General features: G+C 43.4%; 1 protein-coding gene across 1 annotated transcript in view; it reads left to right on the top strand.

The window, feature by feature from the left end:
- The window catches only part of ABCC11 (ATP binding cassette subfamily C member 11), an 81,211-nt gene that overhangs the window by 52,262 nt on the left and 3,855 nt on the right, over window positions 1-25,094 (top strand). The window contains 10 exon segments of the mRNA XM_027774486.1: window positions 1,516-1,619; window positions 3,155-3,355; window positions 5,212-5,438; window positions 5,562-5,699; window positions 8,787-8,973; window positions 13,869-13,958; window positions 16,063-16,252; window positions 17,861-18,020; window positions 21,663-21,741; window positions 22,529-22,642. Coding sequence (XP_027630287.1) covers window positions 1,516-1,619; window positions 3,155-3,355; window positions 5,212-5,438; window positions 5,562-5,699; window positions 8,787-8,973; window positions 13,869-13,958; window positions 16,063-16,252; window positions 17,861-18,020; window positions 21,663-21,741; window positions 22,529-22,642 — 1,490 coding nt within the window.

The raw sequence follows: 25,094 nt of genomic DNA, 5'->3' as shown, positions 1-25,094 counted from the left end.
TGTATAATGTTGTGAACATAAAACCAAGTATATGGTATAGTACTTTTTTAGTAATTTAAGAGATTTTTTACTCTTCATTGACTTTGGAACCTAACCCTTCTGTAAAGTGTGTCTCCTCTCTGCCTGTCTGGGGAGGAAGCAGTAGGCTGTCCATAGTAGGTCACCATACTACACCTTCCACCATGGGTACCTCTGCAGGTTGTAACACAGGGTCTACTCAGAGCAGGGGAACAGCACATGCTGATAATGCATTAATGCATTGAGAAGCCAATTTATCTATGTTTATAAAGTACATACTATGAGGCAGGCACTACACCAAGTTCTAGAGGGGAGAGACTATAAAGTTGTCTAAGAACCAACCCTGGAATCTAGTTGTAGAATTAAGACATTGCATCCACTAAGATAGTGGGAGAGTTTCCTCAGTAAGGACTGGTTTCAGATATCATCAAAGAACAGGAGGCTCTAGAAGGAAGGATAGAATTCAGAAAAAGACATATGGGCATGAGACACAGAATAGGTGGGCAGAGTTCTGGGTCAAGAGGTAGGTACTAAAGGAAGGAATGCACCCTGGGGTTTCCCATCCTTGACTTTGTTCTCTGAGATTGTTTCCTCATTGTCTTAGTCCATTTGTGTTGCCTTAACAACATACCTGAAACTGGGTAATTTATTGAGATCAGAAACTTACTGCTCACAGTTCTAGAGTGTGAGATGTCCAAGATGAAGGTAATGGCATGTTCAATGTTTGATGAGAGCCCAGGATCTACTTCCAAAATGGTGCCTTGAGTGCTGTATACTCCATCATCTAGAGAGAATGAATGCTATGTCCTCACATGGCAAAAAGGACAGAAAAAGGTCAAGGCTGCTCTATGACACCTCCTTTTTTTTAGGGCATTAATCACATTTAGGAGGCAGAACCCTCATGACCTAATCACCTTCCAAAGACCCTACCTTCTAATAACATCAGCTTCATAATTTGTTTTCAACTTATGAATTTGGAAGGATACATGTATTCAAATCATATCTCTGTATAAAGAAGGATAAGAACTTCTAACTCTAAAATAATGCATATGTTTACTACTATGCCTGGCACATAGAACATAATGGTGCATACTACATACCACATAAATGATAGCTGTGGTTGTTACTTTTGGAAGTGAATTCTGGGGGCCTACGTAAGGGGAATTAATTTCTCTAGAATACTGCTTAAATGCAAGCCCTGGCCTGAGTGCTTGACATGCATTAAATCTTCAGCACAGCCCTGAGCCTGGTATGACTATCACCACTGTGGGTAAGGACATAGGTTGTCACTAATATGTGGTACCTGTCTAGGGTTGCACAGCTTAGAAGTCAGGGCCAAGATTGCACAGTGCTCTCTGACTTTGGAACCTGGCTCTTCCCGGTCCACAAGGGAAATAGGGGTTAGGGAGATCCAAGGATTCAGGCCTGGGATGGAAAATCAACTTGGTCAGCAGTGTATCTTCTGTGTGCCTGAGTATTACCTCTGTCTCCCTCCAGGTTACATGGTCTCTTTCTTGGCTTTCTTTCTTATCATGGTGGTTGTTTTTATTACATTCTTCAACTTCTGGTGGCTGAGCTATTGGTTGGAGCAGGGCTCAGGGGTAAGTGCCATAAAGGGGTGGACTATGTCTCTGCTGACTTATGATGGGTGGGGTGGCTTTTTGCTTCTTGAGACCATGAGGCCAGAGTATGTCTAGGAACTCACATGGCAAGCCCAGAGCAAAGCTGACACAGGGCTCCAGAGAGAACCATCTGGGAGCTAGGATGTTGGGCTTCCCTCCTAGCACTGGCTCCCTAGATTTATAGAATAGGTGGTCATCTACACAAACTTGTTGAGACAAAATAAACTGTTTATATACCCAAACAACTCCCAAGAATCTTTCTTTTAAATTTATTGTGAAGTTTCTTTTCTTTTCCCTTTTTTCTTTCTTTCCTTCCCTTCCCCTCTCTCCCTCTCTCCCTCTTTCTCTCCCTCTTCTTCCTTCTCTCTCTTTTTTCTTCCTCCCTCTCTTTCTTTCTTACATAAGAGAAAGTGGTGATGGTGGGGAGAGCCAGGCACTTGCAACAGGGCCTTGACACCATATTCCACCCCCAGCCTCAGCCAGCCCTGAATTATGGGCATGTGTATGCCCAGCATGTTCAGGAAGGATTCCAGATGCAAACCTGGAACCTTCTCATGTTGGTCAGCCTCATAGAGCATTGCGTTACCCTTGTGCCACTATCTGGTCCTCATGGGAATCTTTATATTCCACCCTGGTGACTTGCCCTTGGTCTCCAGCTTTCCCTGCTCGCTGTGCTTTATTTGCAACATGGCCTTGCACTACTCATACTGGGGGCTGGAACCACTATGTGCAGTACTCTGGGTCAGGTTAATCTCCTCAACCACATTCCAAGGTAGGTGTCAATGTCTCTATTTGACTATGAGGATACCTGGAGATGGTTTAAAGTCTTGCTCTAGCACATAAAGGAGCTAGGACTTGTACTTGCTGCTCTGAATTGAAGCCATGCTTTCCCCACAGTGCTCCTCTTGGGTGACTTTGGAATCATGAACCAGGAAGCTTTGGTCAGAAAAATAGAAGCCATTCTAAGTATTTAGAGCTTCCAAAGATGCAATTAGAGGGAATTAGATAATTCCCAAACATTGGGAGGGCTGGAGGAGAGAGAGGGAAGTGGCCACCAGGGATCTGAGCAGCAGGCAACACTGAAATAGGTGATTCTCACAGTATACCTTCAAGCCTCTGATAATATTCCATGCCCCAGATACATGCCCACCTGCCCACAGTTGCCACCAGAGTATGATGGCTTCTCTTCTTCCACCTTTCAGTGGAAGTACCTCTCCTTGGGAGCATTTAACCCAGAAGCATTCTGGAAAGGGGTCTGGAAAGTTGAGTTTCCAAGCTTCCCCCTATATCACAATGGAGAGTGTAGGAGGGGCCATTGTTGTCACAGTCCAGGGATTAGACCAGGAAGGCTTAATCTGGGGAAGGGCAGGGTAGTGGGGAGGCAGCCAAAGCACTGAGCAGTGAGGTTTCACCTTCTACCAGCTCCCGAGCTTCTTGTGGCCCCAGGAAAGACTATTTCTCCAATGAATTTTTCCCTGAACTTTTGCAGTCTGACACCTTTTTCTTTCCTGAAGACCAATAACAGCAGTCTAGAGAGCAACGAGACCACTGCAGATCCAGGCACCATTCTGGACAACCCTCAGCTGCCTTTTTACCAACTGGTGTATGGCCTCAGTGCTGTGCTCCTAATCTGTGTGGGGGTCTGCTCCTCTGGAACTTTCACCAAGGTCACAAGGAAGGCATCCACAGCCTTGCACAACAGGCTCTTCAAAAAGGTATGGGCCTAGCCACTGGGCATGGTCATGATGGAACCCTGACCTTGTCTGATGTTTTTTTTCTTTTAATTAGGAGACTTTATTTTGAGGAAATTGTTTGGTTTACAGAAAAATTGAGTGGAAAGTATAGAGAGTTCCCATATACCCCTTCACCCCGAGTTTCCCTTTATGTATGTGTGTGTGTGTGTATATATATATATACATCTATATCTATATCTATACACATATATCTATATATACATATATATAGATATAGATATAGATAAAGAATGTGCAGAGAAAGACAGAGAGAGTGAAAGTGAGAAATCATCCTTCAAGGGGGATGACCATGCCACAATCTTCTCTCCTTCATTCTCCCCTTGGAATTTTGGGTAAGCATGCACACACACTCAGTGTGATTCTCAAGCTGCCGGGTCCATGACTCGAACCGTGAAGCTGGCCATGTGTGCCTTAACCTCCATACCGCCTGCTGGCCTGAAGCAAGGAAATTCTTAATCTGCCTCTCCAACCTTCACTGCACAGAGCAAACGTGAACATAAGCTACACTTAGACAGCAGGCTCCAGGCATTTGCAATGAGAGCCGCTGTAAGAGATGGTCCTTGATGTGGATATTAGATTGTCTGGAAAGTCATGAGGTATTTTCCTGTTTTTCTATGCAAAAATGCATCATGACTTTCCAGACAATCCAAACTATTTAGTAATAGTTGTCAAAATAAGATGAATGTCTATATTTTTTATCTGATTGTTGCATGCTATATGTGTATTTTGAAAAACTATAACTGTACCCTACAAGGTGTATAGCAATTGTATATAAACCAGAAATTACTATTGAACAAAAGATCAAGATGTCTCTCCCCCCTCTTTTCTTTAGTTTTGGCCTTAATAGATACATTAACTTTTATTCACTTCTCAACTTGAGAACTACATGGGGAAATGAATATGGTCAGGTTCTAGAGTCTTCTTTTAAAATCTTATTTATTATTATTTTTTAATTCAACCAGAGAGAAAGGGAAAGTGAGAAAGTAAGCCACTAGGTCTGGGACTCAAACTGTAGTCAGCCATATGGGAGTCCGGAACTTTAACCACCACACCACCTGCTGGCCCCCCCTTTTTCAAAAAATTAGTTATTATGATTTTTTAAATTCAACCAGAGAGAGACAGAGAGAGAGAGAAAGGGAAAGTGAATAAGCAAGGGTCCTAGAGTCTTTAAGGAATGCCTTGGTAAAGAACATGGACCATAGTTTTGCATGAACTATTTTGATAATCTTGAGCAAGCCACAAAGCCACTTCCCCTTCTCTCACTTCGGTTTCCTCATCTGGAAAATAACTGTGTGGAGTTAGGTGCTTTTACTATAGTTCCATCTGTAGACAATAGTAAGAGCTGGTATTGATGGGATTCTTACCTGGGGACAGGCACTGTTTTGAGTACTTTCAGTATCTTTTCTCTATATGCCTCATTAAAAAAAATAATGCTCTATTGCAATATAATTCACAAACCATAAAATTTACCTGTTTAACTTGGACAACTTGGCGGTGCTTAGTATATCTGCAGAGTTGTACAATTCTCACCACAACCTCTGAATCATTGTTGTCATCTCCATTTTACAAATGAAGATAAGACTCAGAGAGGTTAAGTAACTTGCCCAAGGTCAGACAGCAGTAGGTTGAGGAGTTGGAGAGCGCTGGCACTGGGGTAGAAGGCTCCCAGAGCCCAGCTGTACTTTGAATCATTGTGCTACACTGCCTCTCCTGGATGCCCTGTAGGCTGCATACTGCATTTCCTAGGGTAATGGGCATCTTCATCCGGTCCCAAGAAGACCTATAGCTATGCTCATGGTCTGGGTGGATTCCTGCAGGTTTTCCGCTGCCCCATGAGTTTCTTTGACACTACCCCAATTGGCCGACTCTTGAACTGCTTTGCGGGGGACTTGGATGAACTTGACCAGCTCTTGCCCATTGTTGCAGAGCAGTTTCTGCTCCTATTTTTGACAGTGATCGCCGTCTTGTTGATTGTCAGTGTGGTGACTCCATACATCCTGTTGATGGGAGTTGTAATACTCCTCATCTGCCTCATTTTTTATAGGTGAGTAGGTTCTTTTGGCCTGTGCGGGAGGTTTGTGACTTGGAGTGCGAGACTGGCACCCATCCAGATTTGATAGTTCCAGAGATGGATGGCCCAAGTCACTCACCCTCATTCTTGGTGCAGGTTGTTCAAGAGAGCCATCAATGTGTTTAAGAGACTGGAGAACTACAGCCGTTCCCCTTTTTTCTCCCACATCCTCACCTCTCTGCATGGCCTGAGCTCCATCCACGTCTATGGAAAATCTGAAGAGTTCATCAACCAGTGAGTCCTCCTGCTGTCATCTGAGAATGATGGACGCTACAGCAGGCGGGGGTTGGGGGGTGGTGGAGCAGGCAGGAGAACAGAGCATCTGGCAATGGTATCATCTTCAGAAGAATCAGATAGAACATTATTTTACTCCGTTCATTTCTCTGAGCCTCAGAGACATCATCTGTTGGATGGTTTTAGAAGAACGCAAAATTGTAAATGATACAGAAAATATTTACCAAATTTGAAGACCTGTGAATATTTTATATATATTCATATATTTTTAATAGTAAAATACTCTGCTATGTCAATATATCTTACATCATATTTTACTTCCATCTAAGTATGTAATTTTTGTTAAAATTTTATTAAATAATGAAGAATAATAACAGAATTTCCTTCACCACTCACACTAATAGATTTGCCTTCTGAATGTTTGTTGCCACAAACAAATTTTTAGATTGTTGCTGAGGCTCACCCGTGTAATATGAACTTATCTATTTGGAAAGAATAATCAATATACATTTTTGAGAAGGAGGTTCTGCTGGCTTAAGCCTTGCCAGCCCATGCTGTTCCCTAACCTATGTGACTGATTCAGGAATGGGCAAGTTACCTCAATTGGGCCAATGAGAATGAATAATGCCAGGATTTGTGAATGAATAAAGGGAAAATTCAGCTACAGGAAGCTCATAGTCTGGTGGAGGAGAGGAGCTGAATGGTGTTTCAAAAATTTCATGTACAATTGAAATTAAAAATGAATGCAAATAGTTTTGGTGTAGGAAAGTTTTGAAATCCATGTATCTATTTTTTTCATAATAGGTAGTTTCCATAAACTTTATGAAGACCCCTCATATTTTTGTGTTAATATAAGAGTGACTAAGATGGTGGCATAAGAGAGGAACAGATAAAATGCCATGGAAGTTCAGAGGGACAGAGATGGCCTGGGGGATCAGGAAGGCTTTAGGGAGGAGGTAGCATCTGAGCTGGCCTAGAAGCCTGGGTATGATTTGGGCGTGAAAGATGGCATGTGGTCAGTTAGCTGTAGTATGGATGAACCATGAGCCCTGCTCTGTCACTGGCCTTGGAGATCATCCAGGAATTCAGGGGATCCTGGAGTGATGTATTCATCCGGTCCACACTGAGAACCAGTTGTGTGCCCAGCACCCACCAGGGACACAGAAGTGAACAAGAGAGACACAGCTCTGCCCTGAGGTATAAAGCAAGGCAGGGGGACAAAAAGAGACTGTGGTGGTATTCAGGCTACTGTTAAGACCTTGGGCCAGGTGGTGGCACACTGCTAGTGCAATTTGATCCACATGGGACAGTCCTAAGTTTGTGTCCTGAAGTCTCCCCGTACTGGTTGAGTACATCTGCTGGGGGTGGATTGCAACGTGAAAACCCTATTAGGAATGCTCTCTCTCTCTCTTTCTCTCTCGGTAAGCAAACAAAGAAATAAACCAAAAAAAGAAAAAGGAAGTTAAAAGAAGGATATTGAGCAGAGATCTAACTGAAACGAAGGTCAAATATGGAGATATGAGTAAAAGCTTTCCATGCAGAAGTAACAGTCAATGCAAAGACTCAGATGGAGATGGGAGCATAGGTATGAACGATAGCAAGGTGGCTTGAGGGCAGGGGCCACTGAATGACCAGGAAAGGCCTCAAGTTAGAGGATACTCAATGGAAGGATTAAGGTGACAAAATTTGGAGTGATTTATGCAAAGATTCAGAAAGTATGGATGCAGAGGGTCATAAAGACCTTTGGGCCTTGGGTACTTGCCCATTGAAATGGTGAGTAAGATGGTTTTAGTTGGTATGTAGAAGGACAATTTTCATGTCAATAATCAAAGGTTTATTTGAGTGTGTTTTAGAAAAAAAATAACACATCTAACCCTTTGTTTTGTAATTTAAAGCAGTGATTAAAAGATTTTTTAAAAAATATAAATTCTGAGGGTCCTGCAGGTAGCATGGTGGTTAAGGTGCTGGACCACAGTTGGAGTGTCAGACCTGATGGCTTGCTTTTTCACTTTCCCTCTCTCTCTCTCTTTCTGGTCAAATAAAATAAAATAATTACTGAATACACACACACACACACACACACACACACACACACACATATATATATATATATATATAAATTCTGAACTAAAGTAAGGCAAGTAAAATAGAAATAGAAATCAGCTAATGGTACAGGTTGCGTATTGATAAGGAAGATCGTGATGTGGTATGTGAAGACTGGAAATTGGCAGATCTCTTTTGGGGAGAAGAGTCATGAAAAACTGCTTCAAACTATGACAAGTCTTCAAAAAGTACATGGAAAATATGTACTAATGAAAAAACAATGCATGGATTTCAATTTTTTTTGATCAAAATAAACTCGTACTTTCATTCCATGAGCCTTTTGAAGTGTTCTTGTGGCTTAAAAATAAAAGACTTTCAATATGGCAAAATATTAACAATTGCCAGTTAAGTACAGGTGATATATAGATATGTATTAAATCAGCCTTTTCATTCATTTTATATGTAAAAAATTTTCATAACAAAAGGCTGGGATGAAAGGGGGTGTAGGGAACTTCTGCCAGCTCAGATAAATAAAGAAACTAAAGGGAGGGACTTTAAGTGAGGCTTAATCCAGAGGCTCAGATAATGTCTCCAGGAACCCTGTTTATTTTATTGCTCTACCTTTCATGGTATTATTTCAATTTCAAGTTCTCCGAGGCTCCTTGGCAGCTCCAAGCTCTTCTTTTAGTAGCAAAATGGTCGTTTCAGTGGTATAGTTTTGGACCTCCCATTACCCTACGGAAAGGACTCACTTCCTTTTATTCAGAAATCCTGGCATTTATTCACTCTTAACTCTCATTGGTATGACTTGCCACAGAGGTCAGGGGATGAGCATGAGCTGATGGGCTCAATCTGGAAGAATCTACTCCCCCATCTGTGTCAGGAATCAGGTCAATTCCATTCAAATTCATGGCTAAGAAAAGGTTAAGGGGAATCCCCCAAAGAGAGCAGGTTGTTTGATGCGGGAGGAAGCAACCAGTGTCTACTCAGAAAAACCCTGGGTTAGACAGACAAGTGTTTTTCAGACTGTGCTCTTTTTCTCAGGTTTAAAAGGCTGACTGACGCACATAATAACTACCTGCTGCTGTTTTTGTCTTCCACACGATGGGTGTCATTGAGGATGGAGATCATGACCAACCTGGTGACCTTGGCTGTAGCCCTGTTCGTAGCTTTTGGCATTTCTTCTGCCCCCTATTCCTACAAAGCCATGGCTATCAGCCTGGTGCTGCAGGTGAGGGAGGAATGCTTACACAAAGGGAGTTACCCTGCACTGTGCCTTTCCTCCGACTTTCATCATCTCTTGGGTTTTGGCGGTTCATGATCTTAAGAGCCATAGACGTGGCCTTCTGGATTTGGCTGCTTTGTTGTTTCCTGGGGGTCACCTCTGCACTGGAAGTCTGCCTTTAAGTATCTAATGGCATCATAGAATGCTGGGGCGAAAGGACATAGTCCAATGGTTTTATTGTGTAGATGGGGAAACTGAGGCCTGAACAGGGGAAGGAGTTGTGCAAACGAAGAGAGTGTTAGCAAAGCCAGGATGAGAATCTTAACCAGAATGGCTGATGTCTTTGTACTCAACTGTTTCAATCCTGATTGCTTTGTCAGGCAATCTGAATTATCAAGAATGGTGGATTTCCCAGCCTCTTTACTAGAGTAGGGCTTCTTGATCTTAAATGTGCCTATGACTTGAAATTGGCTTTTTAGCTCTAGCCTGGGAGATTTCATTAACCTGGGTCCAGGTGGGTCTGAGAGAGGGACCTTTATTTGGGGAGCAATACCCTACAGATTCTGAGTCAAGTCCTGGGTCAGGGTCTTGGAATTTAATTTAAAAAAAAATGTTTTCTAGGAGATTCTGATGTATAAGTTGATAATTTATAATCTGAAAGTCCAGGATCCAAAAAGTCCATGAATCTGAACGTTTTGAACACCAACATAAGTCACAAGTGGAAAATTTCATGCCTCATGTGACAGGTCACTGTCAAAATGCTGCAATACAAAAATATTGCATAAATTACCTTCAGGCTATGTGTGTAAAGTAAGAAACAAAATAATTTTGTACTTAGACTTGGGTCCCAGTCCCAGAATATCTCATTATGCATATGAAAATATTCCCAAATCCAAAAATATCTGTTATTCCAAACGCTTCTGGTCCCAAGCATTAGATACTCAGCTTGTAGTGATATGTGTATCTCATGGCTTGAATTCCTCTATTCTTAATGCATTGGGGTGGTGTGGGGGTTGTGGAGAGGGAGTGGCTGGCCAAGGTTCATTGTCCACAGAATCCCACACAGAGGCTGTCTGTGAAGGGCCGGGAGGCCAGATGTTGGCCCTGCAGCTACCTCGGAGAACGTCAGCTGTACTATAACCTCAGTTCCAGGACACTGCCCTCTCCCAGAGGTTACCTGTTAACTGCCCCCTCTGTGATTACCTGCCTTTCTCTCTCATTGGCTTGGCATCTCGTGGGTGTTTCACTGAGCTTTAGCAGTCCTTGGTGCTCAGGTGTTATCTGGGGTACGCAAAGGGCTCTACCTTGCCCCTTGTTGAGCCACCTGCAGCAGGCACATGTTTGCACAAACACACACGCACACACTCCTGTACAGACACATACATGCATGTGTGTACTGAACCTTCTGCAGGCATACAGGCCACACAGACAGCCATGCAGTGCTCGCACTCAGACACCTGATGAGTGCAACCAGGAGACTTATTGGGGGCTTCCACTGAGACAGCACCATGCTAGTCACTTGCTGTGAGTTCTTCCTTTTGAGTTTCACCATGCTCCATGAGATACAGCAGAGTGGTGAAGGACATGTGATTTAGGATGTCCGGGTTCAAATTTGGCTCTGCCCTTTACTAGCTGTGTAACTTTGGTAAGTTTGTTAACCTTTCATTGCTTGAAATTCTTCATTTATAGAACAGAAACAATAGAACTTGAAATTATGGGCCAGCAGGTGGCATGGTGTTTGAGGTGCTGGACTCCCATATGGCCAACCATGGTTCGAGTCCCATCCTGTGGCTCGCTTTCTCCTTTTCTCTCTCTTTCTCTGTCTCTCTATGTCTGGTGAGTGCACATGCCTTATAGCAAATTTTCAAAAGCAATTATAATAATAAATAAAATTAAATAAATAATTCTTTTTAAAAAGTTGAAATCATAGACTTGTGAGGACTATGTGTAGAGTTAGTGCATGTGAAACATCTAAAATAGTGTCTGGCCCAGGGTAAATGCTCAATAAATGTTACTATTATTGTTTCTGTTTCACAGACAGAAAACTTAGGGATTAAAGAGTTAATGTAACTTTTCCATGTTCCCTTAGGTAGTAAGAGACAGATTTGTCCCTAGTGGCTCATACACATTCTCCCCGCAGTTAGATTAAGTTAGATTACCCCCTACACACACACAAACACACACACACACACACACACACATGCAGTTACTCCTAAGCCTTCTAGAACTAGAGGGGAGAGGTACTCAACTGCTATCTCAGGGAATTTAGAATCACTAAAGTCCAGAAAACCCTCCTGGGTCTGCAGGGCATGGACCAGAAGGGCACAGCTCAGGAGGAAGGTTACTCCGTGCTGGCGCACAATCCTATCAGGACTGAGGACAGAAGTTCATATCTCATGGCTGTGCTGTGCCCACGGAAGTGCTTGCTCAAAGGTTGTCCTCCGCAGCTTGTCCTGGCTAATGAGGAGCCCTGCCTGGAGGACCGAGTGTTTTTTAACAGCTCTTGGGGGCCATTCTTTCTTCTCAATGCCTGCTGCTCTATTTGAGTGTCTCATCTCCAACCTAGATACAGCTTCCTAGCCTCCTTAATCCACCTTGCATACCCAGAGTTATTTTTAATTAGAATTTTCTCATGTCACTGTCTTGTTCAGAAACCGTCAGAAATTCTTGTCTCCTTTTATATAAAACCTAAGCTCTTGAGCCTGCCTTCCAGATCCCCTCAGTCTGACATCATGACCCCAGAGTGTACTTACTACTCTGGTCAAGCCAGCACCTCATTGACTTCTGTGTGAACTCTTGAGAAAATCATGCTCAAGCTCTAGGAGGTAGGGCTCACACACCATGGCACTCTGAAGCCCTAAGAAGTTTTCCAATAAAAGCCAGAGATGCTTCTGGCTGTAAACCAAAGCACCAACTCAAAATGGTCTTGACTGTTTGTGTGGGAAACTTATTACTGGATGTAACCAGAGTGTTGGGGTGGAGCTATTCTCTGTTGGTTAATTTACTAGCCTAACATGAACCCATGGTCCTTTCATTTTCTGATGTGGCATCCGTAGCCTGGCTTTGTTCTCAGGAGTGTCTACTGGTGGTCACAGATGGCTACTTCTTACAACCCTGAAGAACATATTCCCACATAGGAACAACCTAAGGCTGGAAAGTAGCTAACTTCTTTTATGTGTCCCTCTTAAAGAGCAAAAAAGTTTTCCAGAACATGTCCTTTTTTTTTTTTTTTTTTTTTAAATTGCTAGAGGGCCCCTGCACTCACCAGAGAGAGGCAGAAAGGAAAAGGAGAAAGACCCCTCACTGGAGCATGATGCCACCACAAGATTTTCTCTTTCATTTCTCCATCTTGTCAGGATTTTGAGAATGCCGTCACATGCACCTGGCATGTTTTTTAAGCCACCAGGACTGGAATTTAAAATGCAGTTGGCCATGAGGAATCGAGCTCTCTTAACCACTAGGCCATAGAGCTGACCCCAAAATACACCTGTCTGATTCTCATGCTTATTGGTCAGAATTATGTCATGGCCCACACCTAAACCAATCACTGGAAAGAGGAGTAGAATGAACATGATTGATTTGGATTAGCCAACCTTCCCTAAAGCATGAGGCTGCCAGACAACAGAACATAATGGAAAATCTGCTGGCAGGTGACCAGCAATGTCTGATGTACTTTGGGTTGGAGGAAAGGTGTCTTCCAATTTGTCCCTGGCCTCTTTCCCCAGTTAGTGTCATTTCATTATGGTGAAGATCCCTGGATATATCTTGCTATTTTACTACATTCGGGGTTATTTAGACTGTCCCCTATCTTTAGAATATCCTTTTCTACTCATTTTTATCTTGCTAAAGCCTACTTCACCTTAAAAATGTATCTCTAGCACCAACTCATCTAAGAATTCTTCTCTTGGCTCTGACCTGGTGACCCACCATGGACACTGTGGTACTCCATTGTAGAGAACATCTCTCTGGTTGTCAACCTCTGTTGACTTGTCTAATTTTCCATCTAGCTGGAGCTTCCATGTCTGTTGCACTTTGGAATGTGAAGCCTGGCCCAGCAACCGGCATAAGGACTTCCACCAGTTTGCTGAATGACTAATAATGAACCTACTATCCAGCACCACATGTCTTGTTTGCTGGTTTCTTGGACCAGGGTGGTAGCAAGTATAAAGACTGATCTCAAGCCTAGCTCTTCCTCCAGCTATATGTCATTTTCACTCTTTGGACTTCAGTTCCTCATTGGTGCCTCCAGTTCTCAAGAATCCCTAAACTTCTCCAGCCTGGGTTTCCTTAAAGGAAGGCCCTGAGATGAGGATTTGGGTGTAGGCAACTTTTTAGGAGACTCTCCCAGGAAACAGGAAAGAGGGAGCAAGAGTCTGAGATGGGCGAAGGAGGAAATCCATAATGAGAGAGTGTCATTGAAGTCCCCGTTCTCAAGGGTTCAACTCCATGGGAGTCTTCCTAGAAGCTTGAGATATTCCCAGGATGTTCTCCCAAAGACTGAGAGATGGAAGTGTTTATCTACCAGCTCCTTTTCCCCATTATTGAAAGTTGCTCTCAATAGCTTTAACTTCCCTGGGTTTGGGGGATATACTGTGCATGTGCTGAGTGAGTTCCTGCAGTGTGGCCAGAGGTTTTGAGTAGAAAGCAGAAAGACACAGAGAGGGGACTAGAGGTGGTGCAGTAGCTGGATGGATGGCTCTCATCCACCACTGCTCCCCACCGCCACAGCTAAACTCAGCAGGCTGCTGAGGGACACTAGAAGTCTCTGCTCTATTCTTGCAATTATCTTGGTTTAAAGAGCTACTTGGGGGCAGTGGCAGCCAGTGGCTTTCAGCAGCACTGAGAGCCTGAGCACACTCCCAGCAGCCTCCTGACCTTCAGACACGTCTGTTTCATTCCAGCTGGCGTCCAACTTCCAGGCCACTGCCCGAATTGGCTCGGAGACAGAGGCACACTTCACAGCTGCAGAGAGAATGCTGCAATACATGAAGGTGGGTCCCAGATCAGTTCTGGTGTGGGAGCTCAGCAAGCTGGGGCATGGCTTCCGTGACTGCTGAAAGGTCTCTCTGAAGCTCTTTCATGCCTCTCAACTCACTTTGACCACATCCCTTACAGTAATCTTGCAGACAGAGGGACTACAAGGTCTCTTCAGCAAGTTCATGGAAAATGTGTACTATTAAAAAAATCCCAAACGTTTATTTCTAATTTACATTAGTTTTTGAACCAAAATGAACTCATACTTTTTTTAATTTTAGTTTTTACCATGAGGTATGTGCACTTGCTAGAGAGAGGGAAGGTACATGAGCTTGCTAAAGAGAGACAGAGAGAGGAAACATGAGAAATTCCACCCTCCCCACCAGGGGATGGACACACTGCAATCCCTTCTCCTCCATTCTCCTGTCTGGATCTTTGGGTACACACACACACACACACAACACACACACACACGCACACACAGACTCAGTGTGATTTTCAAGCCGCTAGGTCCAGAATTCGAAATGTGATCAGCCAGAAGGGAGTCTAGTGCTTTAACTACCAAGTTACCTTCTAGCCCCTAAACTCATACTTTAATTCCATTTTTTCCATGAACTTTTGATGTCCCCTTATAATCTGTTCCTTTTAGAAACAAGAAGTTTGCCCAAATATCATGAATCATTCCTATGTATGTAATGGTAGTTAAAAGCACGGATTCAGTAGCCGGATTGCCTGGGTCTGAGTCCAAGCTTTGCGGTTTAAATCAGCTGTGTTACCTTGCACAACTTATTCAAATTCTGTTTCCCATCTCTCAAATGGGAAAGACAACAGTAGCTACTTCATGGTTTTACTATGAAGATAAGACCATATAATATGTAAAGCACTTAGCAAGGGCCTGCCCATAGTGAAAGCTCAATAATGCCACCATCATCATCATTATTATTATTATTATTTCATTGCCGGAGGATAGGTACCCTTGCCAGAGATGGGGGTGGGAGGAAGGGAGAAAACACTCCCTGGTGAGGCATGGTCACACTGCAATCCCCTCTCCTCCACTTCTCCTTCCTGCTTGGATTTTGGGCATGCACACACATGTACCTGGCATGTTTTCCAAGCTGTCAGGGCTGGGGATTCACACCATGGTCAGCCACGTGAGATCCAGTTCCCTCAACCACTAGGCTATGGGACCTAGTTAGTTATCTATTGGGTTGTAGGAAAAGTCATGCATATTTTCCTATGACTTTTTAGACGACCCAATATTATTGTTATCTATTATGATAATAGCTAATAGAGTGTCTTGCAGAATCACAAAACAATTGGATTAGGTCAGTTGAATCATTATCTACATTTTCCAGACAAGGAAATTGAGGCTTAGCTAGGCTGAACATCTTGTCTGGGGCTGGCAGAGCCCTGTAAAGCCAGGTCTTCTGACTACTATGTGAGCAGAATTTGAGAATCATAGTACTCTGGTTGAACACCAAGAGATGCTATCATGACATTGCATGGGTAGTGGAGAACCGTGACTTGTGTCAGGTGACTCTGCATCTCCTCCAGTGTGTTCTCCCCACTACCGAACTCTGGTTGATGCAGAGTCATGAGCTTAGAGTCAGACAAATTTGAGTTTAAGTCCCAGTTGGTTTGCACATAAGCTGTGTGAGCTGAAGCAAGTTGTTGAATCTAGTGGGGCTTCTATTTCCTCACCTATAAAATGTGTCTAAAGAGACCATATCCTATGAGTAGGATGAAGATGGAGAGAGTTTGCACAAGGGCTCTGAGCTATAAAGGAATTAGTTTTTTGCTGCTGCATTTATGATCATGATTCTAGATTCTATTTCTTTAGAGTCTCATACAGTCAATTAGAAAAAGTGTTGTATATTAATAACTGGAGGGCTTCTTGCTTTTCTGGGATAAAATTATATATGTTTCATGGGAATGGGGGTGGAGGGTGAGGGGTGGGGATGTTTCTCTTGGGATGTTCCTCTCATCCAAGAGCCAGTGGCTTCAGGATGGTGCAGGACCAGCTGGGTGGGTCACATGTCCGACAACTGGAGACCTGGGGGTCTACTGAGCATGGGTAGAGATTGATAACCACTGATTCCTTTTTCTTTCTTTATAAACAAGATGTGTGTCTCTGAGGCTCCTTTACACATTGAAGGCACAAATTGTCTCCATGGATGGCCACAGCATGGGGAAATCACATTCCAGGATTATCAGATGAAATACAGAGACAACACACCTATTATCCTGCATGGCCTCAACCTGACCATTCATGGCCAAGAAGTTGTGGGTATCGTAGGAAGAACGGGCTCTGGTGAGCTTCCCTAGGGAGTGTCCCTGTCCTCTCCCTTGACTTATGGGTGCCATTTCTATTTGGGGGCACATTGTTGCTCAGTCATCCACACATATTTATTGAGCCTTCACTCTGTACTAGGCCCCGTGTTAGATACTGATGAGCAAAAACTCAAGGTGCCTGCTATCATGGGATTCTAGTGGAGGTGATCAATGATAAACTATTAAGTAAAGAAATAAGTCTGAGTGCAGGTGTAATAGAAATAGACAGTGTGATTTATATGGAGGGACAGGGCTGGTGGTGCTTGAGCTGCAGAGGTCTGGGCTCTGAACTCAACATTTAAGCCAAGACAGGAAGGAGGAACTGGATGCAACTGAGGAGGGATGCTTCAGGCAGTGGCAGTACAGGGGCTGAAGAGTAGGCCAAGGAGAAAATCTGGGTTCTCCTTTTCCTTCCTCTCTTCCTCTTCCACCCTTATGGGTCACCCTCTCACTCTCTTTTTTTTTTTTAGTGTATTTATTGTTTCTATGCATGAGAAAGACAGAGAGACAGCACTCCCAACAGGGTCCTGATGCCACAATGCAGTCTCAGCCTCAGCTAGCCCTGCATCATGGGCAAATGCATGCCCAGGGTACTCAAGGAGGCCTCTGGACCTGAACCCAGAACCTTCCCATGTGGGTAGGTCTTGTGGAATATTGTATCCAGGAGGCCTTTTGGATGACTCAGGAGTCTCCTCTTCTTGGCAGTCCTGTAATACTTACATGACCACCAGGTGAAGAGCTTCTTTTGTGTGCTCTTCTCTTGCTATTATTCACTGACCCTTGGCCTGAGAGGGCTGGACTCCAACAGAGAGCTCTCAGTAGGTACTAGTCGACTATATTCACTCAGAAGGTATTTATTAAGCCTGGGCACCTGAAAGTAAACAAGACACACAGCTTCTATTCTCATAGGCCTTATCGCTCAGAGCAGATTTGAAAACTTAAATGCTTTGGGGGCCTGGCAAGTAACACAGTTGGGTGAAGCATGTCTGGATATAATGTAAGGGTGGGAAGGATGAGGAGGGAGGGTATGGAATCAGAGCATGTTGTTCTGTCTAAAGGAAGCACTCACACTCAGCCCCAGCTTCTTGTTGCCTGGGGATTTGGGTCCAATTCTACTGAGTATAAGAGAAATATGCAATTTGAATCTTTGTATACAGGGCCTTTGGGTTCTTTTAAATGCTGGCAAGGAATTTAAAAATAATCATACCACTATGAAACATAGGAGGTCTTCTGAAAGTTCATGGGACATGCATATTATGAAAAACTACATAGATTTAAACATTTTTTTTGCACCAAATTAAACTCATAGTTTAATTAGATTTTTCTGCAAGTTTTTGAAGTCCCCTTGGATGTATGGACTGGTCTGATTCAGGGACTCCCTTTGTGACCTCTGTTCTAGGCTGTAGGAAAGCCGCTCATGGCTTTGGACACTGAAGCAGAAACACCAACTTTCTTCTACCCTCTCAGGGCTCACAGTGACTTAAGATGTGCCACCAAAGGGAGCAAGTCAGGTGTGACCACAGGTGTGGCCTGTGCTTCCCCTGTGCAGACTCAGGAAACTAGATCCCATTTGTTTCTTGCCCAAAAGGGAAGTCCTCCTTGGGAGTGGCTCTCTTCCGCCTGGTGGAGCCCACAGCAGGCCGGATTCTCATCGATGGCGTAGACATCTGCAGCATTGGCCTGGAGGATCTGCGGTCCAAGATCTCAGTTATCCCTCAAGATCCCGTCTTGCTCTCAGGAACCATCAGGTGAGTGCTACCTGGTGCAGAGGATCTGGGTGCAGGGAAGGGAGGAGGGAGTCACAGTATAGGGATTCCGTACTGGGCTGCTCTGGTTATCTGGTGGCCAATGACCCAATTTCTAGGCCTCCAGCCTCATCTCAGTGTGCTGGGCCATTCATGCCCGCCTGACCCACCTCACTGAGGTGTCATTGAGGGTTGACTGATGCCTGGCATATACATGAAAATACCTTGTAAAACAAAAAGTTCTAAAAAGCAAGGCATACTTTTACTTTTTAAACATCTGATGGGATAGGTCAGAGTTCAGCATACCGTTAAGCTTTTGCACTATGTTTCCTATTTTCTTTCCTTTGTTTTTAAAGAATTATTTTTATTTATTCATTCATTTTATTTTAATTTGACCAGACACACACACACACCACACACACACACACACACACACACACACACACACACACAGAGAGAGAGAGAGAGAGAGAGAGAGAGAGAGAAAGCAAGCCACCAGGTGCAGGGCTCAAATCGTGTACAGCCATGTGGGAATGTCCAGTGCCTTAACCACCATGCCACCTGCTGGTCCCCTCTGTTTTCTTTCTTATCTGGATGTAGCTCATTCTCTTCTGTCTACTCACTGGGTAAAGCCCCTGAGACATTGTTAGGAAGGGTTCCTTCACTGGGCATGCATTCTGGGAGTGGGGAAGTGAGAAGGAATCCAGGTAGTACAGTCGCTGGGCCAGACAGAACTGGGTCTTTCAGCTTCTACACACACCTTCTGTTTCCTCAGAAGTCAACTTGAGGACTAACCTTTTCCAGATTAGAATTCCCTGACCGTGAACTTGAGCTGTGAAGGAACAAAGGGTGTGGTAACTGGTGAAGACTGAGATGTTAAGAAACAAGCTAGAGCCCCCATGTTTCAGTGACCATTAAGGGGTGTTCTTAGATGCAAGAGGATAAACTGACCCTCACAGCTTCTTACATTCAATCTTCTACTCATCATTCATTCAAACTCATTCATTCATTTATCTTTCCATTCACTTAACTTGCCTTTTCTGAGCTTCTGCCCTATTCAGACATTGGTAGGTACTGGGGACACTTTGATGAATGAACATTTCCCCTGTTCCCCTGAGTAGCTCACAGTGAGGTCAGGAAGGGTGGTTTTGTATAGCTGTAAGACCCATAAATTACAATACTGAATAAGGAGGTAGTTACTAGATCAGACATTTGAAAAGAATACTAAGAGAATCAAGAGTGGAATGAACAACTCTCTGGGTAAATCCAGCAAGGCTTCACCGAGGAGGGGCTATTTGAGTATGTTTTTGAAAGCCAAGTAGGAATTTGCTGGCAGGAAAAGGGAAGAGGGAGTTTTTCCAGGAAGAGTGGACGATATATGCATAGACACGGAGTTTCTGTGTTGTGTTAGAGGAATGATAAAACATTCAGTGACAGATTTCTGTGTTAAGGTAGAACTTGGCTGAATCTATTGTGCCCTCGTATGAGGACTAGCAAAAACATGAACTAACGTTTGTTGGGAATTTATCTATGCCAATTGTATGCTTTAGCACATGATCAAACTAACTGACCCTACAAGTCTATGAGGCTCTTTTATTATCCCCACTCTACAGATGAAAAAACCAAACTTAGAAAGTCAATTTTCTAAGGACACACATAAATGGTAAAGATGAGGTATAGCCCCAGATAGTCTAAAACTATAACCTGTGATATTCCCTTCTTGCTGCAAGAAGAAATGTAGACTAGACCCAGGAGCTCTGGGTTCTCTTAAAGATCCATCTAATTCTGAGTGTCTTTATTCTAGTCTGACTCTCATGCTTACTTGTGGCCTTGAAGAAGCCATTTTACATGAATAAGCCATAATTTCTTCATCAGTGAAAGGAGCATACTCATCTCATTAAGGACAGGGTGTCAAACGAGCCTATCAGTGGTTCGAGTCCCAGATTCAGCGGCTTAAAACTCACAGTGGAAGTATGTGGCTGCATGCCCAAGATCCTGAGAAGAGACTGGAGGAGAATGGATTGCAGCATAGCTATCCTCCCAGGGAGATGATTTCTTGCTTTCTGTCTCTCTGTCTCTCCAGTAAGTGCATGTGGCCTATAGGAAAAAATCTCTCTTGGGGGGGGGAGGAGAACAGGTTTAATCAGGATTGTGTAGTTGCGTAACAGGGAAGTATTTAAATATTACCTCTGCCACATGACAGTGCAAACCTTATTGGGTGTAAAGTCCAGGTAGATCCCAACCTGGTGTTAGTTGCCTGGACTTTTACTTTCCACTGTAGGAATCTTTTCACTGTAAGAGACAGAAAAGCCAGCCCTTCCACAGTGAGTTACCATTTTGCATCTATTGGGATGGCCATACCAAATGCTAGCAAGGATGTGGAGAAACCCTTGTGTGTTGCCCGTGAGAATGTAAATGGTGCGGTTATGTTGGAAACAATCTGGCAGTTTCTCAAAGAGTCGAGCAGAACTACCATGTAATCCAGCAACTCCACTTCTAGTTGTATACCTCAAAGAATTGAAAGCACAAACTTGAACAGACATTTGCACACTGGCATTTGGAACAGAATTATTCACGATAACGAAAAGGTGGAAACACCACCAGTGTCTATCCACAGATGAATGGGTAAACAAAATGTGGTATATTCATAAGCTAGAATATTATTCAGCTCTAAAATGGAGTAAAACTTTGATATATGCTACAACACAAATGAACCTGGGAAACACTATGATAAATAAATAAACCAGACAGATTGATTTTACTTATATGGGGCAGGTGGAATAGGCAAGTTCATATAGAAAGGTATAAAAATACAGGTTACTAGAGGCTGTCAGGGGAGATGGAAGGGGAGATTACTTAATGTATACAGAGGATTTATTGGGGATGATGAAAAAGTTTTGGATATGGGTAGTGGTGATGGTTACAAAACATCATAGGTGTATTTAGTGCTATTGAATTATATACTTACAAATGGTTAAAATGATAAATATTATGTATAGTCAACCACAAAAAGAAAAACAAAACCACAAACAAATAGCTTAGCCAAAAAAAAGAAAGAAAGAAAGGAAGGAAGAAAAGCAAAAAGCTTCTATGAACTCATGGGAAGGCTATGGCTGGATTCAAGGGCCCAGTTTTCCCAAGCTCTTCTTTTACTTTATTCTCAAGCTCCACAGGAAGACCCTAGAGGTTCCATGTGTCCCATTTTTGTGGCTGCAGTCTCTCTTGTTCAATACAGTAAGAAAGAACATGTCTCTTTTCCCATGGTTACCTTAAAAGTCTTGAGATACATTCCAATTGGTTACTTTCTCACCCAGGATGAATCACTGTGGCTAGGGATTGCCATCTTCTGATTGGCTAACACTTGAGTCACTTGCTCCACTCCTGGAGTAGTGGAAGAGTCCCACCTGGATCACATGGGCTTGAAGGCTGGGGACAAGGTGGTCCCCAAACAGCCTGAGCACTGTTGCCTGCAGAAGGTATGAGTGCTGGAGAGGCACCAGAAATGACCACTCATGGTGGTTCCATGAATTTCCCCCAAACCCAATAATCCAGTTCTAACCACTTCTGCTCATTTACTGGGTATATAAACGAGTGCTCCAAGATTGGGCAAAGTTGTTGAACACTTCTTTTCCTTTCATATGGCAGATTCAACCTTGATCCCTTTCACTGTTATACAGACGAGCAGATATGGGATGTCTTGGAGAGGACATTTCTGACCAACACTGTAAGTAGCTCCAAGGTCAATTCCTGGTCTTAGCTTACATCTTCAACAGAGGAGACTGTCCTCTGTTCACACACTATTCCAGATGCTGCTGCTTTGGGTCATGGATTAAATAATCTCACAGGGATCAGATGACTCAAAACTCCTAAGTAAAGACTGATGGCACTCAGATATGAACAGTGTGCCAGGCACGGTTACAGGCTTGACAGCAAAGACAAGGCAGATGCAGTGTTTGCCCTCCTAGTACTTAAGTTCAATAGATCAAGACCATAGACAAATAAATGTGTGAGATACTGTCAGATCATGGTGAGCGCCATGGTAATGTGCCCGATAGACACTTCAGCAGGTATTTAGTCAATGAGCAGAAGAGATTCACAGAAAGAGAGACAGAAACAGAGGCAGAGATACAGCACCCCCATCAAGGTATTGATGCTACAATTCACCCCCAACCTCAGTCAGTGTGGATCATGGACACATGCATGCCTGGTGCACTTAGGGAGGTCTCCAGACATGAACCAACAACCTTCATGACCTCTTCACCCTCTGTAAGGATGTGACAGTTGAGCTGAGATCAAATACGGAGGGGGCACCCAGGCGAAGACCTTTAAGAGAAACATTCCTGGACAGGAGCTAGCATATACAAAAGCCCTGAGATGAGTGTGAGCTGGGCACAGTAAGGGAGTGTGGAGAGGGAGGAGTGTCACAAAATGCAACAGGAGAGGCACAAGGAGATCAGGTGAGTCTCACCCCACAGGGCTTACATGTTGTCTCTTCTCCCCCCACATTGTAGATCTCAAAGTTACCCAAAGGACTGCATGCAGAAGTTGTAGAAAATGGCGAAAACTTCTCCGTGGGTGAGAGGCAACTGCTCTGCATTGCTCGAGCCCTCCTTCGCAGCTCCAAGGTGAGGCCACCACAATCGAGTGGCCATGGAAGTCACAGAGGACGGTTGGCTCTTTCTCCCTCCATTACCTCAGGACAGTGGGCACTGTGCTGTGTGTTCTTTCCATAGAAACCCACAGTGCTCAGTCATTTTGCTGATTGCCATTTTACATGCATGTGTGGTGGGGAGGGTGTGGTAGGTGGAAATTTTCAGCCTGGATCCACTAAAGCTCTGATACCCTACAGCTAAGCTAAAATAGCCTTCCTCTACAATCAAATTAGGATGCTGTTTTCCTGGAAGGTGACATCTTGGAAACTTGATTTAAAACTTGTCTACTGTACTTCTTAAAACGTGGCGGCAGGAGACGCTGCTTATCTTTATTAGAACTAGGAATCAGCTGGCAACTGATCTGGCCAAAGTTGCATTTTTTTTTTTTTAAAGTTTCATGTGTTGGTATTTCTCAAAGTATTCTGGATATTTCCCTCATAATTTCAGGTGTTTGGGAACTTGGGGTAACTGTAGAAAATCTCTTTTACAAGTGAGGCAACATGTGTATACACACACACACACATGTATGTATATCCCTATTTCCATACTTGTAAATATATACATACATACATACATGCACACAGGTGCACAAAGCACCCACATGCATGCACAAGTGCACACAGATACAAACACCGTAGTTAATTAATGATAAACGCAAAAAATGTTGGTGCAGACTGTCACATCTGTAGGAAGAGTTCATTGAAGCCTTTAGTAGGGGAGGTTTCAGAAGAGGTAAGGCCTCTTCCCTCTTCTTTTTTTTAAAAAAAGAACTATTTATTTAATTTAATTATCATTATTCTTTTTTAATTTGACCAGAGAGAGAGAAAGTGAGAAAGTAAGCACCTCAACCACCACGCCACCTGCCAGCCCCACCAACTCTTCTTAGATAAACAACAGAATTTGCAATGTATTGTAGCACTTCCTTAACTTCTCAGTTCCCCATTTTACTGTTACTTAGCCACTTGGTGCTGAAATTGCTTCCTCTACATGTTTCCCAAATTTGAGTCATTTCTCTATGATTTTTGTCACGTCTGCATATTGCCTATTCTAGGATTTACTAATGATACCCCCTTTTTAAAAATGATCTCATCCTAATCATAACATATGTCAAATCATACTGCTTCTTATAGTTTTTACTGTGTGTGTGTGTGTGTGTATAATTGTGTGCATATATATATATGTATATAATATTACGTTTACTAACTTTATTCATGATAGAGAGCACGTGTGTACACATGAGAGGAGCAAAGGAGAAGGACCCTCAACAGGGTATCATTATACTGTGATCTCCTTTTCTCACCCCTCCAGCTCATTAGGGTCCTGGGCATGTGTGTATGTACCCTGTGTGTTTTCAAGTTGACCTGGGGATTGGAACCTGTGGTCAGCCATGTGATTTCCAGCATGGTAGTTCAGTTTGCCATTGACTGTGCCACCAGGTTGGATTTTAATGCATATACATTTAAAAATTTTTTACTGTAAGGCACGTGTGCTCACCAGAAAGAGACAGAGAGAGAAAGGGAAAGTGAGAAATCACCTCCAGGGAAGATGGCCAGGCCACAATCCCTTCTCCTCACTCTCCTCTCAGGATTTTGGGTGTACACACACACGCCTGGTGAGATTTTCAAGGGGCCAGGTCCAGGAAGTTGGCCATGTGGGATCCAGTGCCTTCAGCTCCATGCCACCTGCTGGCCCCCCCAAATGTATATTTTAAATAAAATAACACAAAACTTTTAAAGTTAAAAGAATGTTTATCCTTATACTGGCTACAACCATCTATGTGCCTCCTGGGCTGTGTGCATGGTTCCCTTTGGAGAACATTGCTCTACTTTAATTCTGGCGGATAGGAAGGCAGTTAATAAAATACAAAGTTGTGGGAACCAGCAGTTAGCGTAATGGCTATGTCACTGGACTCCCATGTAGTCGAGCACGGTTCGCGTCTTAGACCCGGTGGCTTAAAACTCACGCCGGGCGTGTGTGCGTCAAGATCCCGAGAGGAGAACGGAGGAGAAGGGATTGCAGCATGACCATCCTCCCTGGGGGGTGATTTCTTGCTTTCTTTCTCTATCTCTCTCTATCTGTCTGGTGAGCGCATGCACCCTATAGCAAAAAACCTCTCAAAAAAAAATTGTCACTGGGCCATTCTCATTTGTAAGAACTTAATTCTTTAGTCATTAAAATACAGTTAGCTAATTATATAATGGATATCTAGCGCTCAAAGTGTGTTTGATCTCAACTCAGTTCTCTCAATTTCCAGCTAAGGAAATAGAGACCAGGAGAGAAAGGCACTTGATGAATCAGTTTAGAACTAAGATTAGACCCACATCTCGGGGGCCCAAGCAGGCTGTCTTCACTCCTGTTTTATACCCGTCAGATTATCTTTATTGATGAAGCCACAGCCTCCATTGACCTGGAGGAAGACTTTCTG

The sequence above is a fragment of the Tupaia chinensis genome, unplaced genomic scaffold (genome assembly GCF_000334495.1).
Source record: "Tupaia chinensis unplaced genomic scaffold, TupChi_1.0 Scaffold000439_1, whole genome shotgun sequence".
NCBI lineage: Eukaryota > Metazoa > Chordata > Mammalia > Scandentia > Tupaiidae > Tupaia > Tupaia belangeri.
The sequence above is the reverse complement of the archived record's forward strand: the minus strand, read 5'-3'. Positions and strand labels throughout refer to the sequence as shown.